At 43.7% G+C, this 15,086-nt stretch overlaps 1 protein-coding gene across 1 annotated transcript in view; it reads right to left on the bottom strand.

Annotated features, from left to right (window-relative positions):
- Nucleotides 1–11,032: 11,032 nt before the first annotated feature.
- The window catches only part of LOC127314435 (uncharacterized), a 5,824-nt gene continuing 1,770 nt past the window's right edge, over nt 11,033–15,086 (bottom strand). Inside the window, exons 3-18 of the mRNA XM_051344900.2 lie at nt 14,896–15,086; nt 14,728–14,812; nt 14,533–14,631; nt 14,370–14,451; nt 14,234–14,293; nt 14,085–14,137; nt 13,827–13,993; nt 13,376–13,586; nt 12,764–12,821; nt 12,598–12,654; nt 12,264–12,506; nt 12,077–12,141; nt 11,925–11,981; nt 11,743–11,836; nt 11,484–11,624; nt 11,033–11,392 (exon numbers count right to left, since the gene is read on the bottom strand). The exon at nt 14,896–15,086 is cut by the window's right edge and continues 17 nt beyond it. Of these exons, the coding sequence (XP_051200860.1) occupies nt 11,297–11,392; nt 11,484–11,624; nt 11,743–11,836; nt 11,925–11,981; nt 12,077–12,141; nt 12,264–12,506; nt 12,598–12,654; nt 12,764–12,821; nt 13,376–13,586; nt 13,827–13,993; nt 14,085–14,137; nt 14,234–14,293; nt 14,370–14,451; nt 14,533–14,631; nt 14,728–14,812; nt 14,896–15,086 (1,759 nt within the window). The 3' untranslated portion in view covers nt 11,033–11,296. The remainder of the gene's footprint in view (nt 11,393–11,483; nt 11,625–11,742; nt 11,837–11,924; nt 11,982–12,076; nt 12,142–12,263; nt 12,507–12,597; nt 12,655–12,763; nt 12,822–13,375; nt 13,587–13,826; nt 13,994–14,084; nt 14,138–14,233; nt 14,294–14,369; nt 14,452–14,532; nt 14,632–14,727; nt 14,813–14,895) is intronic.

The raw sequence follows: 15,086 nt of genomic DNA, 5'->3' as shown, positions 1-15,086 counted from the left end.
ATCTATATACGAATACGAGGTATAAATACTAAACCAAGCTCACATACTAAACTAGAAACACTCAAAAGAGTTCACACTCTAGTCCTATTATCAATCAAACATGGCATGGTGGGTTATTTGATGAATTCTTATTTAGGAGAAAATAATTTTCTCTCATTATTCCTATTTCTTAAACTTGATATGCAGATCCTTAGAGAAATTCAATTCTTATCATTATATCTTATTAAGATTTAATCTCTTCATATAATAATAAGGTATGAAATATAGGTTGACCCAGAGTCAACATTTCATATCTATTATATGTGAGTATAATTTAATTGAAGTGCTATACTTCACATAGTGTTAAAACTTAACATTTAAATGAATTAAAATCTCTAGGTAATAATTATCAGAGGTTCATTAGCCTAAGTCATTCCCTCTGGTAGTATTACTTAGGATCAAGATTTAAATGAGAGGGTAGCTCTCATATTCTTTATTGAATTTGAATTCAAGTTTAATTGCACTAGAATTGACTATATAGCCATTTTAATTGATCTAGTCCATGATCATACAAAGAACATGTCTATATTATTGCATAATCAATTAGAGGACATCATTTGTGATTTATTGGAATTGGAATTAATTCAAAATCTATTCTGGTTAAAGTTTAAATAATGTTTGAATATACAAAAGTCCTTGTCTTGTCTTTTTTGTCAATTTAAATCTACTATGAATTTGGAGGCGGGACCAGTGGCATTTGCTAGATAATTTCGTTGGCTTTCCAACGGTATAATGTTTGCTAAATTTGGTTTGGCAGATTTCAAACTATTCAAATTTGACTAAACCATCTGCTGAACAATTTGACTAAAGATTTAATCCGAATTTGAATTGATGGGCTAGGCGGGAAACGTTATTGGGCCGAAACGGTATTTAAAATTACTGCGCAGCCCAACAAGCAACTGGTGCGGGTGGGCTGCCCTGACGAGGTGGGGGCCACCCGTCAGTGGCTCTTTAAACGCCGAAGCGGTATGCGCGCGTTAGGCCGTAGGATTAGAATAGAAATCAACGGTGCTGGAGCATCGTCGTCTCCGACGAGCGACGGCTCACTGGCGGCGAGCCTAGGGGGTGGGAGAGCCTACCAGGCCGTTGCAGGTGTCTGGCAGTGTGCGCGGAGAAGTGGAAGTAGATGGGGAAGAGCGTGGTGCAGCGGCGGTGCTCGGGGAGGTTCCAATCGACGCAGCGCTTCTGCAGGCTCCGGCAGACCTCAGCTTCCAATTGCTGCTGCTCCGGCGAGGACTGATGAAATTGAGGGGTGGAGGAGTGATGTCTACGTTCCCCCTCCTTTCCTGTAGACAGTGTTGGGCCTCCAAGAGCAGAGGTTTGTAGAACAGCAGCAAGTTTTCCCTTAAGTGGATCACCCAAGGTTTATCGAACTCAGGGAGGAAGAGGTCAAAGATATCCCTCTCATGCAACCCTGCAACCACAAAGCAAGAAGTCTCTTGTGTCCCCAACACACCTAATAGGTGCACTAGTTCGGCGAAGAGATAGTGAAATACAGGTGGTATGAATATATAGTAGCAAAGAGCAACGGTGCGTAAAATAGCTTGTCAAGCGTGTAGTTGATGGTGGTAGTATTGCAGCAGTAGTAACACAGTGAAACAAGAAACAAGCAAAGAGTAACGCAGCAGTATTTAGGAACAAGGCCTAGGGATTACACTTTCACTAGTGGACACTCTCAACATTGATCACATAACAGAATAGATAAATGCATACTCTACACTTTTGTTGGATGATGAACGCATTGCGTAGGATTACACGAACCCTCAATGCCGGAGTTAACAAGCTCCACAATTTGTTCATATTTAAGTAACCTTTAGTGTAAGATAGATCAAAAGACTAAACCAAGTACTAACATAGCATGCACACTGTCACCTTCATGCATATGTAGGAGGAATAGATCACATCAATATTATCATAGCAATAGTTAACTTCGCAATCTACAAGAGATCATGATCATAGCATAAACCAAGTACTAACACGGTGCACACACTGTCACCTTTACACACGTGCAGGAGGAATAGAACTACTTTAATAACTTTGCTAGAGTAGCACATAGATAAATTGTGATACAAACTCATATGAATCTCAATCATGTAAAGCAGCTCATGAGATTATTGTATTGAGGTACATGGGAGAGATGAACCACATAGCTACCGGTACAGCCCCGAGCCTCGATGGAGAACTACTCCCTCCTCATGGGAGCAGCAGCGGTGATGAAGATGGCGGTGGAGATGGCAGCGATGTCGATGGAGAAGCCTTCCGGGGGCACTTCCCCGCTCCGGCAGCGTGCCGGAACAGAGATCCTGTCCCCCAGATCTTGGCTTCGCGATGGCGGCGGCTCTGGAAGGTTTCTGTGGGTTTCGTCCAACGCCTCAGGGTTTTCGCGACGGAGGCTTTATATAGGCGAAGAGGCGGCGCAGGAAGGCTGAAGGGGGGCCCACACCATAGGGCGGCGCGGCCCCCCCTCTGGCCGCGCCAGCCTAGGGTTTGGTGGCCCTGTCCCCCTTCTCTGGCGGTTCTCGTGTGTTCTGGATGCTTCCGGGTAAAATAGGAACTTTGGCGTTGATTTCGTCCGATTCCGAGAATATTTCGTTACTAGGATTTCTGAAACCAAAAACAGCAGAAAACAGGAACTGGCACTTCGGCATCTTGTTAATAGGTTAGTTCCAGAAAATGCACGAATATGACATAAAGTGTGCATAAAACATGTAGATAACATCAATAATGTGGCATGGAACATAAGAAATTATCGATACGTCGGAGACGTATCAGCATCCCCAAGCTTAGTTCTGCTCGTCCCGAGCAGGTAAAACGATAACACAGATAATTTCTGGAGTGACATGCCATCATAACCTTGATCATACTATTTGTAAAGCATATGTAGTGAATGCAGCGATCAAAACAACGTATATGACATGGGTAAACAAGTGAATCATATAGCAAAGACTTTTCATGAATAGCACTTCAAGACAAGCATCAATAAGTCTTGCATAAAAGTTAACTCATAAAGCAATAATTCAAAGTAAAGGTATTGAAGCAACACAAAAGAAGATTAAGTTTCAGCGGTTGCTTTCAACTTGTAACATGTATATCTCATGGATATTGTCAACATAGAGTAATATAACAAGTGCAATATGCAAATATGTAGGAATCAATGCACAGTTCACACAAGTGTTTGCTTCTTGAGGTGGAGAGAAATAGGTGAACTGACTCAACAATAAAAGTAAAAGAATGGCCCTTCGCAGAGGGAAGCAGGGATAAATCATGTGCTAGAGCTTTTCAAGTTTTAAAATCATACAGAGCATAAAAGTAAAATTTTGAGAGGTGTTTGTTGTTGTCAACGAATGGTAATGGGTACTCTAACTACCTCGCCAACCAGACTTTCAAGAGCGGCTCCCATGAAGGACGTTATCTCTACCAGCAAGGTAGATCATCCCTCTTCTCTTTTGTTTACACATGTATTTTAGTTTTTATTTATTTATGGGTGACACTCCTCCCAACCTTTGCTTACACAAGCCATGACTAACCGAATCCTCGGGTGCCTACCATCAATCTCATACCATGGAGGAGTGTCTATTTGCAAAATTAAGTTGCTTGCTGATGAATCAGAGCAAAACATGTGAAGAGAATTATTAATGCAAGTTGTAATTAATTGGGGCTGGGAACCCCATTGCCAGCTCTTTTTGCAAAATTATTGGATAAGCGGATGTGCCACTAGTCCATTATGAAAGTCTGTCAAAAGTAAATGACAAGGTTGAAAGATAAACACCACATACTTCCTCATGAGCTATAAAACATTGACACAAATTAAGAAGCATTTTGAATTGTTTAAAGGTAGCACACGAAGTATTTACTTGGAATGGCGGAAAACACCATGTAGTAGGTAGGTATGGTGGACACAAATGGCATAGTGGTTGGCTCAAGTATTTTGGATGCATGAGAAGTATTCCCTCTCGATACAAGGTTTAGGCTAGCAAGGTTTATTTGAAACAAACACAAGGATGAACCGGTGCAGCAAAACTCACATAAAAGACATATTGAAAACATTATAAGACTCTACACCGTCTTCCTTGTTGTTCAAACTTAATACTAGAAATTATCTAGACCTTAGAGAAACCAAATATGCAAACCAAATTTAAGCATGCTCTATGTATTTCTTCATTAATGGGTGCAAAGCATATGATGCAAGAGCTTAAACATGAGCACAACAATTGCCAAGTATCACATTACCCAAGACATTTATAGCAATTACTACATGTATCATTTTCCAATTCCAACCATATAACAATTTAACGAAGAAGAAACTTCGCCATGAATATTATGAGCTAAGAACACATGTGTTCATACGAACCAGCGGAGCGTGTCTCTCTCCCACACAAGCATGATGTAATCCAATTTATTCAAACAAAACAAAAAACAAAAACAAACCGACGCTCCAAGAAAAAGCACATAAGATGTGATGGAATAAAAATATAGTTTCAGGGGAGGAACCTGATAATGTTGTCGATGAAGAAGGGGATGCCTTGGGCATCCCCAAGCTTAGACGCTTGAGTCTTCTTAATATATGCAGGGGTGAACCACCGGGGCATCCCCAAGCTTAGACTTTTCACTCTTCTTGATCATAGTATATCATCCTCCTCTCTTGACCCTTGAAAACTTCCTCCACACCAAACTCGAAACAAACTCATTAGAGGGTTAGTGCATAATCAAAAACTCACATGTTCAGAGGTGACACAATCATTCTTAACACTTCTGGACATTGCCCAAAGCTACTGGAAGGTAATGGAACAAAGAAATCCACCCAACACAGCGAAAGAAGCAATGCGAAATAAAAGGCAGAATCTGTCAAAACAGAACAGTCCGTAAAGACGAATTTTAAAATGGCACCAGACTTGCTCAGATGAAAATGCTCAAATTGAATGAAAGTTGCGTACATATCTGAGGATCACTCACGTAAATTGGCATAATTTTCTGAGTTACCTACAGAGAATTTTGCCCAGATTCGTGACAGCAAAGAAAACAGTTTCTGCGCAGTAATCCAAATCTAGTATTGACTTTACTATCAAAGACTTTACTTGGCACAACAAAACACAAAACTAAGATAAGGAGAGGTTGCTACAGTAGTAAACAACTTCCAAGACACAAATATAAAACAAAGTACTGTAGCAAAATAACACATGGGTTATCTCCCAAGAAGTTCTTTCTTTATAGCCATTAAGATGGGCTCAGCAGTTTTAATGATGCACTCATAAGAAATAGTAGTTGAAGCGAAAGAGAGCATCCAGAGGCAAATTCAAAACACATTTTAAGTCTAACATGCTTCCTATGCATAGGAATCTTGTAAATAAACAAGTTCATGAAAAGCAAAGTAACAAGCATAGGAAGATAAAACAAGTATAGTTTCAAAAATTTCAGCACATAGAGAGGTGTTTTAGTAACATGAAAATTTCTACAACCATATTTTCCTCTCTCATAATAACTTTCAGTAGTGTCATGAGCAAACTCAACAATATAACTATCACATAAAGCATTCTTATCATGAGTTTCATGCATAAAATTATTACTACTCCCAACATAAGCATAGTTATTCTTATTAATTGTAGTAGGAGCAAATTCAACAAAGTAGCTATCATTATTATTCTCATCAAGTGTAGGAGGCATAGTATTATCATCATAAAAATTACTCTCCATAGTAGGCGGCACTAAAAGACCAATATCATTATAATCATCATAAATAGGAGGCAAAGTATCATCAAAGAAAATTTTCTCCTCAATGCTTGGGGGACTAAAAAGATCATGCTCATCAAAACCAGCTTCCCCAAGCTTAGAATTTTCCATATCATTAGCAACAATGGTGTTCAAAGTGTTCATATTAATATGTTCCATGGGTTTTTTAATTTTCGGATCAAACCATCCATGTCTTAAATCAGGAAATAGAGTAAAAAGCTCATTGTTGTCCATTATGCCAAACTAGTGTAAACAAGAAACAAAAAGATGCAATTGCAGGATCTAAAGGAAATAGCTTCGAGTACTTACAACGCCGGAAAATAGCTTAGTAGCCGAGATACGGAGTGTGAGTACCTTTTACCTTTCCTCCCCGGCAACGGCGCCAGAAAAGTAGCTTGATGTCTACGTTCCCCCTCCTTTCCTGTAGACAGTGTTGGGCCTCCAAGAGCAGAGGTTTGTAGAACAGCAGCAAGTTTTCCCTGAAGTGGATCACCCAAGGTTTATCGAACTCAGGGAGGAAGAGGTCAAAGATATCCCTCTCATGCAACCCTGCAACCACAAAGCAAGAAGTCTCTTGTGTCCCCAACACACCTAATAGGTGCACTAGTTCGGCGAAGAGATAGTGAAATACAGGTGGTATGAATATATAGTAGCAGTAGCAACGGTGCCGTAAAAATAGCTTGCTGGCGTGTAGTTGATGGTGGTAGTATTGCGATAGTAGTAACACGTTGAAACAAGAAACAAGCAAAGTAGTAACGCAGCAGTATTTAGGAACAAGGCCTAGGGATTACACTTTCACTAGTGGACACTCTCAACATTGATCACATAACAGAATAGATAAATGCATACTCTACACTTTTGTTGGATGATGAACGCATTGCGTAGGATTACACGAACCCTCAATGCCGGAGTTAACAAGCTCCACAATTTGTTCATATTTAAGTAACCTTTAGTGTAAGATAGATCAAAAGACTAAACCAAGTACTAACATAGCATGCACACTGTCACCTTCATGCATATGTAGGAGGAATAGATCACATCAATATTATCATAGCAATAGTTAACTTCGCAATCTACAAGAGATCATGATCATAGCATAAACCAAGTACTAACACGGTGCACACACTGTCACCTTTACACATGTGCAGGAGGAATAGAACTACTTTAATAACTTTGCTAGAGTAGCACATAGATAAATTGTGATACAAACTCATATGAATCTCAATCATGTAAAGTAGCTCATGAGATTATTGTATTGAGGTACATGGGAGAGATGAACCACATAGCTACCGGTACAGCCCCGAGCCTCGATGGAGAACTACTCCCTCCTCATGGGAGCAGCAGCGGTGATGAAGATGGCGGTGGAGATGGCAGCGGTGTCGATGGAGAAGCCTTCCGGGGGCACTTCCCCGCTCCGGCAGCGTGCCGGAACAGAGATCCTGTCCCCCAGATCTTGGCTTCGCGATGGCGGCGGCTCTGGAAGGTTTCTGTGGGTTTCGTCCAACGCCTCAGGGTTTTCGCGACGGAGGCTTTATATAGGCGAAGAGGCGGCGCAGGAAGGCTGAAGGGGGGCCCACACCATAGGGCGGCGCGGCCCCCCCTCTGGCCGCGCCAGCCTAGGGTTTGGTGGCCCTGTCCCCCTTCTCTGGCGGTTCTCGTGTGTTCTGGATGCTTCCGGGTAAAATAGGAACTTTGGCGTTGATTTCGTCCGATTCCGAGAATATTTCGTTACTAGGATTTCTGAAACCAAAAACAGCAGAAAACAGGAACTGGCACTTCGGCATCTTGTTAATAGGTTAGTTCCAGAAAATGCACGAATATAACATAAAGTGTGCATAAAACATGTAGATAACATCAATAATGTGGCATGGAACATAAGAAATTATCGATACGTCGGAGACGTATCAAGGAGGCTCAGTGAGGAGAGGGGAGTGGATTGTGTGAAGAGAGGAGGCGCCGATCGTCTCTATTTATAGAGGGAGGGAGGTGGCCGAGCGTGCTGTGGAGGAGCATCCATGGCATGGCGCTTCTGGCGCTCCAAGGGGCAAGTGAAGGACGGCATCGGGTAGGCGTCGTCCTGGCGATGCTCTAGGTATAGCTGGCGCGTCCAGGGGACGATGGGATCGCTCGGGAGATCGATCGAGTGCGGCAGTACCCGCGGTACTTCGCCGGCGAGGACGATGGTGACGAGGCCTCTGCGCGTGCTTGAGCATGTCTAGCGTGTAGAGGGCGGGGAGTAGCTGCTCAACGCCGTGGTAGGGATGCAGGAGGAGGACGGTTGCGCTCGAGTGCACGGCGTCCTGGCGCGGCCAGTGCGCGCTCACCGCGTGCATGGGCGTGTGCTGGCAAGGTTTTGGACGCGGGCGTTCCGGCCAATGGGGTGCGTTGGCGATCGATCAAGCGGTACTAGTGTGATCCTTGTGCTTCAGAGATGCTCGAAGACAAGGGGAAGAGTTGAGAGGGAGGCCAGAGAGAGGGATGCCCAAAGGTGGCCGAGGTACATGTCATGCCATTGTTTTAGTGCTTTCCTCTCCTTTAAACGATGGTGCAAGTACCTGGCTCGATGCAGGAGACTCAGAGGAGCAACAATGATGAAGATTAGAAAGGGGTTTAGGCTATGGTCCAACAGATAAAGAGCTGTGTTGTTTTTCCAAAACAATGTCTGCCAGGTGTTTGTTTAAATGGCCGCATGAGTTCAAATTTTGAATTTCGAAAATCTCTTTGGTGGATCTCAAACATATTAAATATAGGTCAGTTTGGTGGTGGTTAGGTTTAATTTGAAGTTGAAATGCAAAGTTTCAAATTTGGGGGTAATCTTCTTTTTCTTCTCAGATCCCACTTTGGCAATTTAATTCTGGTCAACCCAGTCAACTCTAGACATGGTGGTCAACATGAAAAGTACTCACCTTGACATGGTCTTGGATGACATGGCTTTGGTTGACAAAGTTTAGTTTAGGTTTCAAGAAATAGAGGGGTGCAAAGTAGGGAAGAAAATATTTTTGCCACATATGACCATTATCATATGTAGTTGAGTTTTGAATTTATCCTTGATTTGAAATGGATTTCTTTGGTGCATTTGTGTTTGTTTGAGTTATATATGAGTTTTAGAAACCATAGAGCAATCAAATATGGACTAGGGTGAGGATTTGCATTTTGGTATTAGGGGTATGTAAGAGAGAAATGAATTTTTTTCCATTTTTCCATTTCTTCTTCAATTAGGGTTTAGTGATCTTTGTTAGGGTTCAACATGGCACTTGATCATTATACTAACACTCATCATGGCAATTGCACAAAAGAACTTCACTCAAATGCATGAAACTATATGTGGCACTTAATGCATAGAAAAAGTTTTTGTTAATTGCAAAATTTGAGTAATTGAAACTCTCTCTTGATCTTTATTATTGTTGAAACTTGGGATGTTACAAGGGGTCTTCACTGCAAAAACGCATCGTGTTGGCCCCAGTTGATAGGCCTATTGTGTCTTGCCTCGACCACATCGGGGTTGTTTTCTGAAAACCCCCTCCCACGCCAGAAAGATCACGCAGAAGAGCCCTTCCACGTATAGTAAACAGACACTCCGGTCGTTGTGTTCGTCAAAGGGCACCTCGGTGGGTTTTAGCGTGTTTCTAAATTTTCCAGTGTTTCGGTTTTGGGATTAAATTCCATGTAGCAGCAAAGGGCACCTCGGTACTAGTTGTGTTCTTGGTAGATGTAAGGGAGGATCTGTGCAAGCATGGATTAGATCATATTGGGGTGGGTTTAGGGGAGGATTTACTGAATTTGCATCTCTGAATTTGCAAGCATGACATATAAAGATGCATGTCTAAATTTGTCCCTGAAATATGATGAAAGGTTCCGACTTCAAGCATCAATTGTTGTCACATGTCATCGTAGCAGCTATTTCTCAGTGCAAATCAACCATGGAGAGTTTTTTGTGGGATCTGGTAGAAGCAGGAAGTACGTCAGTGGACACACTATTTGGTTTGATCATGTGGACAGTGTGACATGGTCACCACTGATCATTGATCTTGTGGAGGAGATGGGCTATGAGATGTGTGGAAGAATAAAAGTTTACTTCTCTTGCCTCACTTGGATGTTACCAAACGCGCCCGATATGAGCCAGCACACAACTCTTGAGCTCCACCATCCTCCTCACCCTCATGTCCCGCTCAATCCCAAGGACGAGCTCACTTCCCCTCCTCCTCAACTCTGGCCCCAGATTGAGTGCCTCTTCCAGCGTTGTAGGCGTCGGCACCTCCGCCTTCTCCACCCCTGCTAACTCCAGCAACCCCGCCGCTGCTTCCTCCACCTTCTCCAATTCCGCCGGCGCCGGCAGCGGGTAGCAGAGCGCCTCAATCTCCATCGAGTGGGGACGGGGAGAAGGCGGATCTGTGAAATGGGATGAAGAGAATGACGACGGAGAGGGCGGCGAGGTGGAGGAATGCTACGGCGGCGGGGTTCCTGCAATGGCAGGGTGGCGGGATGGAGGAGATGCCGCCGGTTGGAGGATGGGGGTGGCGGGGCGGAGACGTGGAGGAGGGAGAGGCGAGTGAGGACCGGTCAAACGGCCAGGTGGGGATCCGACCAGGTGATCCGTGCGGTTTTTTGCAATTTGTCCCCTCCACCTTTTCTCTTCTGCACGACGGCCAGCCCGACGTAGTGACCTTTCGTGCATCACAACGACAAGTTCGATTACCTGACACGTCCACGTCACCTAATGCACGCGCGCATACAGCAACAGTGACCGTAGAAATCATCTTCAACAAGTTCAGTGACCGATGCGACAGTATTCTGGGAATACAGTGACCGTACCATGCCGTCTAGACAAGTTGAGTGACCGTTGATGTATTTTACTCGAAAGCAAACCGCCCTCCCTTCTCCATCAGACCTATCTAACAACATCAGCAATAACAAGGAAGAAATCCATGATGCAGCAGCAGCAGCCTCGCCTTTCTGGATGTCTTCTCCGGTCCACATTTTACCACCACTAGCAACAACGCCTCACGGCAGCTCCCATCCCAAACCAGAAAAAAAAATCAAAATGCCTAATCTTCTCACGGCAGCTTCATTAATCGGCTTGGTTCGTTTATGCAGCGGGTGACTATGACTGCTCCGCAAGATAACGCCTCAGCGTCGTCGTCAAAATCTTACCAGATCAGCATCATTCAAGTCAGTTTGATAACTCCAAGGGAAAGAAATTGCTGTTAAAATACCAAAATCATGTTGAAGAAGATTTCACGGAGCTCCTGTATGTCTGCTTTCCATCTTCATCACCAAAATCAATATTGACAACCCTTCATTTCAACGGCACACATCTTCATCTCACAAATGTTCCTTGCATTTCAACGACACACATGCGCTCCATATATACAGCAGCAGCAACAGCAGTCTTCTCCCATTCTATCTAGTCCATCACCACCTATCACTAACGCAGCAAGTCCGGCGCACCCATCCAAACTAAAAACCAAAACGCCTACTCTTACCACCACACCTCCAAAAAAAAAGCAACCACGCGCGCTGGCTTCTCTCGCTAGCCGTCTTCCGGCACCGTTCCCAGGACCGGCTTGTGCAGGGTGGACGTGCCATGGAACACCGTTGTGCGCCCGCCCTTCAGGCGCTCCAGCAGCTGCAACACCACATTATTTTGTTACACGCATTAGTCAATGGACTTCACAAATCATATAAACATGTGACAAAGATGATGGTGAGCGAGCGACCTCGTCCTGGGTTATCTTGGCAAACCCGAACCGCTGCGTCCAGATGGACACTGCCTCGTCTGCCGCCGGCAGCACAAAGTGCTTCACCCCCAGCGACGCCAGCAGCCGCTCAATGCACGAGAATAGCGCTTGGAAGTAACCCTGCCCAGTTCCATTAGCTAGCTCAGTCGGTTTACTGCCAAACTTGGTTTTTCTTTTTCTTCTTTTTGCTACACAAAGTATGCTAGCGCTCAACTGACAATAGAAAAAGGATCCTTACGAGGCCTTGGTTATCCCTGCTGGTGGCAACCAAGGGCAGCTCTGCGGCTTCGATGCCCATCACACGGAAGAGACCCGCGGAGACAACAGTCTTGCTGCACCAGCAGAACCCAGATTTTAGAGCAGCAGCAAACTAGTTTGGTCCTTTTTGCCAAAATAAAACAGCTCAAGAAGAAAGCTTACCCGACAGTTAACACGGCACAGTACATCCCTGTGTAGTCTTGGTCCCTTACGCTCCTCCTAGAAAGAGAAACATGTAGTTGTCATATGTGAGTCCCACAGATAACTTTAGCTTGAGCACGATACATGTAAATAAATGAAATAGCCCATCGTACCCGTAAACCATGGCTGGGATAAGGTCTCTCCCGGTCGTGGCTTGGATGATAGGATCAAATGATTCCTGCAGAAAGTGCCAGATTAGTCTGACACCGCCACTCATGACTTGGATGCATCATTGTCTGTAACGTGATCAAAGGGGCGCAGCTGTTCCAGCAATCACTTGCCAGGGGAAGAATAGCTTACATGGAAGATTGCGACAGCCTTGGATAGGACCAGTTTACTGTCTTCTGAACTCTTATCCCTCAGAACTCTCCATCTCACATCGAGGTCGCCCTCTTCATTCAAACCTTTCTCTTCGCGCTTCTTCTTTATAAGATCAGCATCCGCCGCCAGAACAGCTTCTGCTCCACGACTGACGAGGTCTTTCAGTGCCTCCCAAATCTTGACACAGTCCATGGAACAGTACCATGCTCCCTTGGGCAAAGCCTGCAGCAGTCGACCATTAATCAATATAGTTCATTGTTTAGCGATACAAACTTTTCCAGGTATCTCAGGCTCATGAAATGAAGAAAATCACCGTCAGATCAGCCATGCCGTGCTCTTTCAGGCACCCAACATGGTATTCCCTCCCACACTGAACAAACAGCAAAACACAATTAACAGTTGGTCACAACACGAGATTTGCCCAACTAAAAAACAGCATTGAAACTGTAAACTACAGTATATGGGATTCATGAACGTACTTGGTCACAGAGCAGCACGGTTCTGGCACTAAATTTCTTCTTGCCGAATTCATGGAGCCTGCAAAAGCCAAAACAAAGACGTTTGTTGGAGCATTAGAGCAAAAAACAATAACGAAGAAACGTCCTAAATCCTAGATCAGATGTAGTGGCAGTTGGGTTGCAACAAAAACAATCTGCAACTTTCTTTCTGATAGGAGATAGCAATGGTATGATTTTGACACAAGTCAGAAAGAACCGAAAGCAAGACTGGCGGGCACAAACAGATAGTAATTTCAACATGATAAACTATGAACAATACAAAGAAATAATTACTAGGGTCATCCGCATTAAGAAAAAAGGATATATTGGGGAAGCTGTGATGAACTCAAAAGTGTCCGATGGATTGGCATGGTGTAAGGAGTTGAAACAATCATATATTAAGCCTCCACAGAGCCAGCCGTCTATACTCCAATAACAAGTGTTTGATGCCAATGCTGACTATTTTCTTGTGTCAGGAGGATAATTTTATATGGTAGATCGGCAGTATATAATATGTTGTATGGCAAAGATAATGAACTAGAGTAGAAGTATACGCCAGTGAACATATAAGGCCGATGGTGAAGGGACACTTACTTGCACAATGCACATCCACCAAATGCAGTCTGAGGTGTTGTAGCGATACGTATCGAGCGTGTAAATATTTGTTCGATGGAATCAACTCCATCAATCTTCCCAGCGGCTCTTGCATTGTTGTTGTACGCAAATGCACCTTCTCTCTGTTCCCTAGCCTCGCAATACCGGCAACACCAAGTTCCTCTGGGTACAGAAGACAAGCCAACACATTCTGCAATAGGTAATCAAAGATAGGCAGTACTGAGAACCCAGAAACTAGACCTTAGTGAAATGGTTCACCAAAAGGGATGTATAAAACATATTTGCAGGCCTTGTGACACTCTAAACCGCTATGTGAAACTACATGGTCAAGCCATCCATTCCACCATCAAACAAATATCTGGATGCTCGCATAAATGAATGTACGGGGGATTAACTGAACAAACTAGGCATAAGTGCATAATGATATTACCTCTGTGAAAAGCTCTTGGACAGGTGTCACAAAGGAGAAGCTCCCCGCCATCTGAACAGATGCTGCACAAGTCATCGCTCTGCCTGTCTGAAGTTTTCCGACCTTTTGAAAGTGAAATCGCCAGTTCATGCAATGAAACACCATTGGACATGTATATGTTGTGGTAGCTGCATAGTGTGTAGTAGCAAAAGAAATGAGAGCCTCAACAGTGTCCAATTGCCCCAAGCAGAACATGTTACAGGAACACAAGAAACTCACGGTTTGCGTCGAGAAGCTCGGCCAGCGTGACCTTCAAACTGTGAAGGACTAACCTGTCCATTCAGCATAACATCAAACCAAGAACCCAGGCTGCTTCTTCTTGATTGAGTTGATGTATGTGTCTAATGAAAGACAGGAGTAAAATTTACCACTGAATTGCAGCAATGACAGTAGATTCCGAGCTCCTTTATGTACCCATCCAGCAACCTCTAGAAAGTTATCAGTAACAGTGTTAATAACAATGATATTACAAGAAGTTGCATAACCAGACAAGAAGAAGTAAACCTTCCCCCCAATATAATAGCCAACATCAGTGCCCTCTGGTAGAACACCACTCATGAAAACCAACTTATTGAAACCGTGGTCCCTGCAGGATGAACATGGGACAATAAGATGTGATAAACTCTAGCAGAAACAACTAAATACTAATGAAAGCAGCCAGGCCTACTTTTTTGTAATTCTTCCTGGGCTTGTTATAGTATTGGCTCCCGGGGAGAAACTCTTAGGCACCCTAGCAGATTTTAGAGTCCGTCCAACTTTTGGTGACCTAAAATACAAACAGTAGAAAAATTGCTCTATGAGTCAGTTACCAGCAAAAAACTGGAATAATTACGTGGTTAAATATGTATTAAAACATGAATACCTTGTACTGTTCCAAGCTCGCTTAGACTTGAGACATGGATCACACAATGAAGCAAACTTCCCAGTGTGAGGAGTTGTGAGTGGACCTGAAAGGTCAAACAATGATCAAACCCTAGAGCACCAAACAAAGCAAAGCTTGGTGTCGATGAGAGAGAAAAAAAGAGCTCACTTTTGCAAGCTTTGCATCTGACTGTCCTCTTCTGGGATGTTGAGCCAATTGCAGCCCGTATCACAGATTCCAACGTGTCCAAGGTAGCACCTGCACACGCCTTCAATATGCTATAGAGATTATTGTTTCCCCTTTCGAGGAAAATGTAATCGGATGGGCGTTTCTTCAAACTCCCAGCATGCACCTCGAAA

Source organism: Lolium perenne, chromosome 7 (assembly GCF_019359855.2).
Source record: "Lolium perenne isolate Kyuss_39 chromosome 7, Kyuss_2.0, whole genome shotgun sequence".
NCBI lineage: Eukaryota > Viridiplantae > Streptophyta > Magnoliopsida > Poales > Poaceae > Lolium > Lolium perenne.
This window is presented reverse-complemented; position numbering and strand designations above follow the sequence as displayed.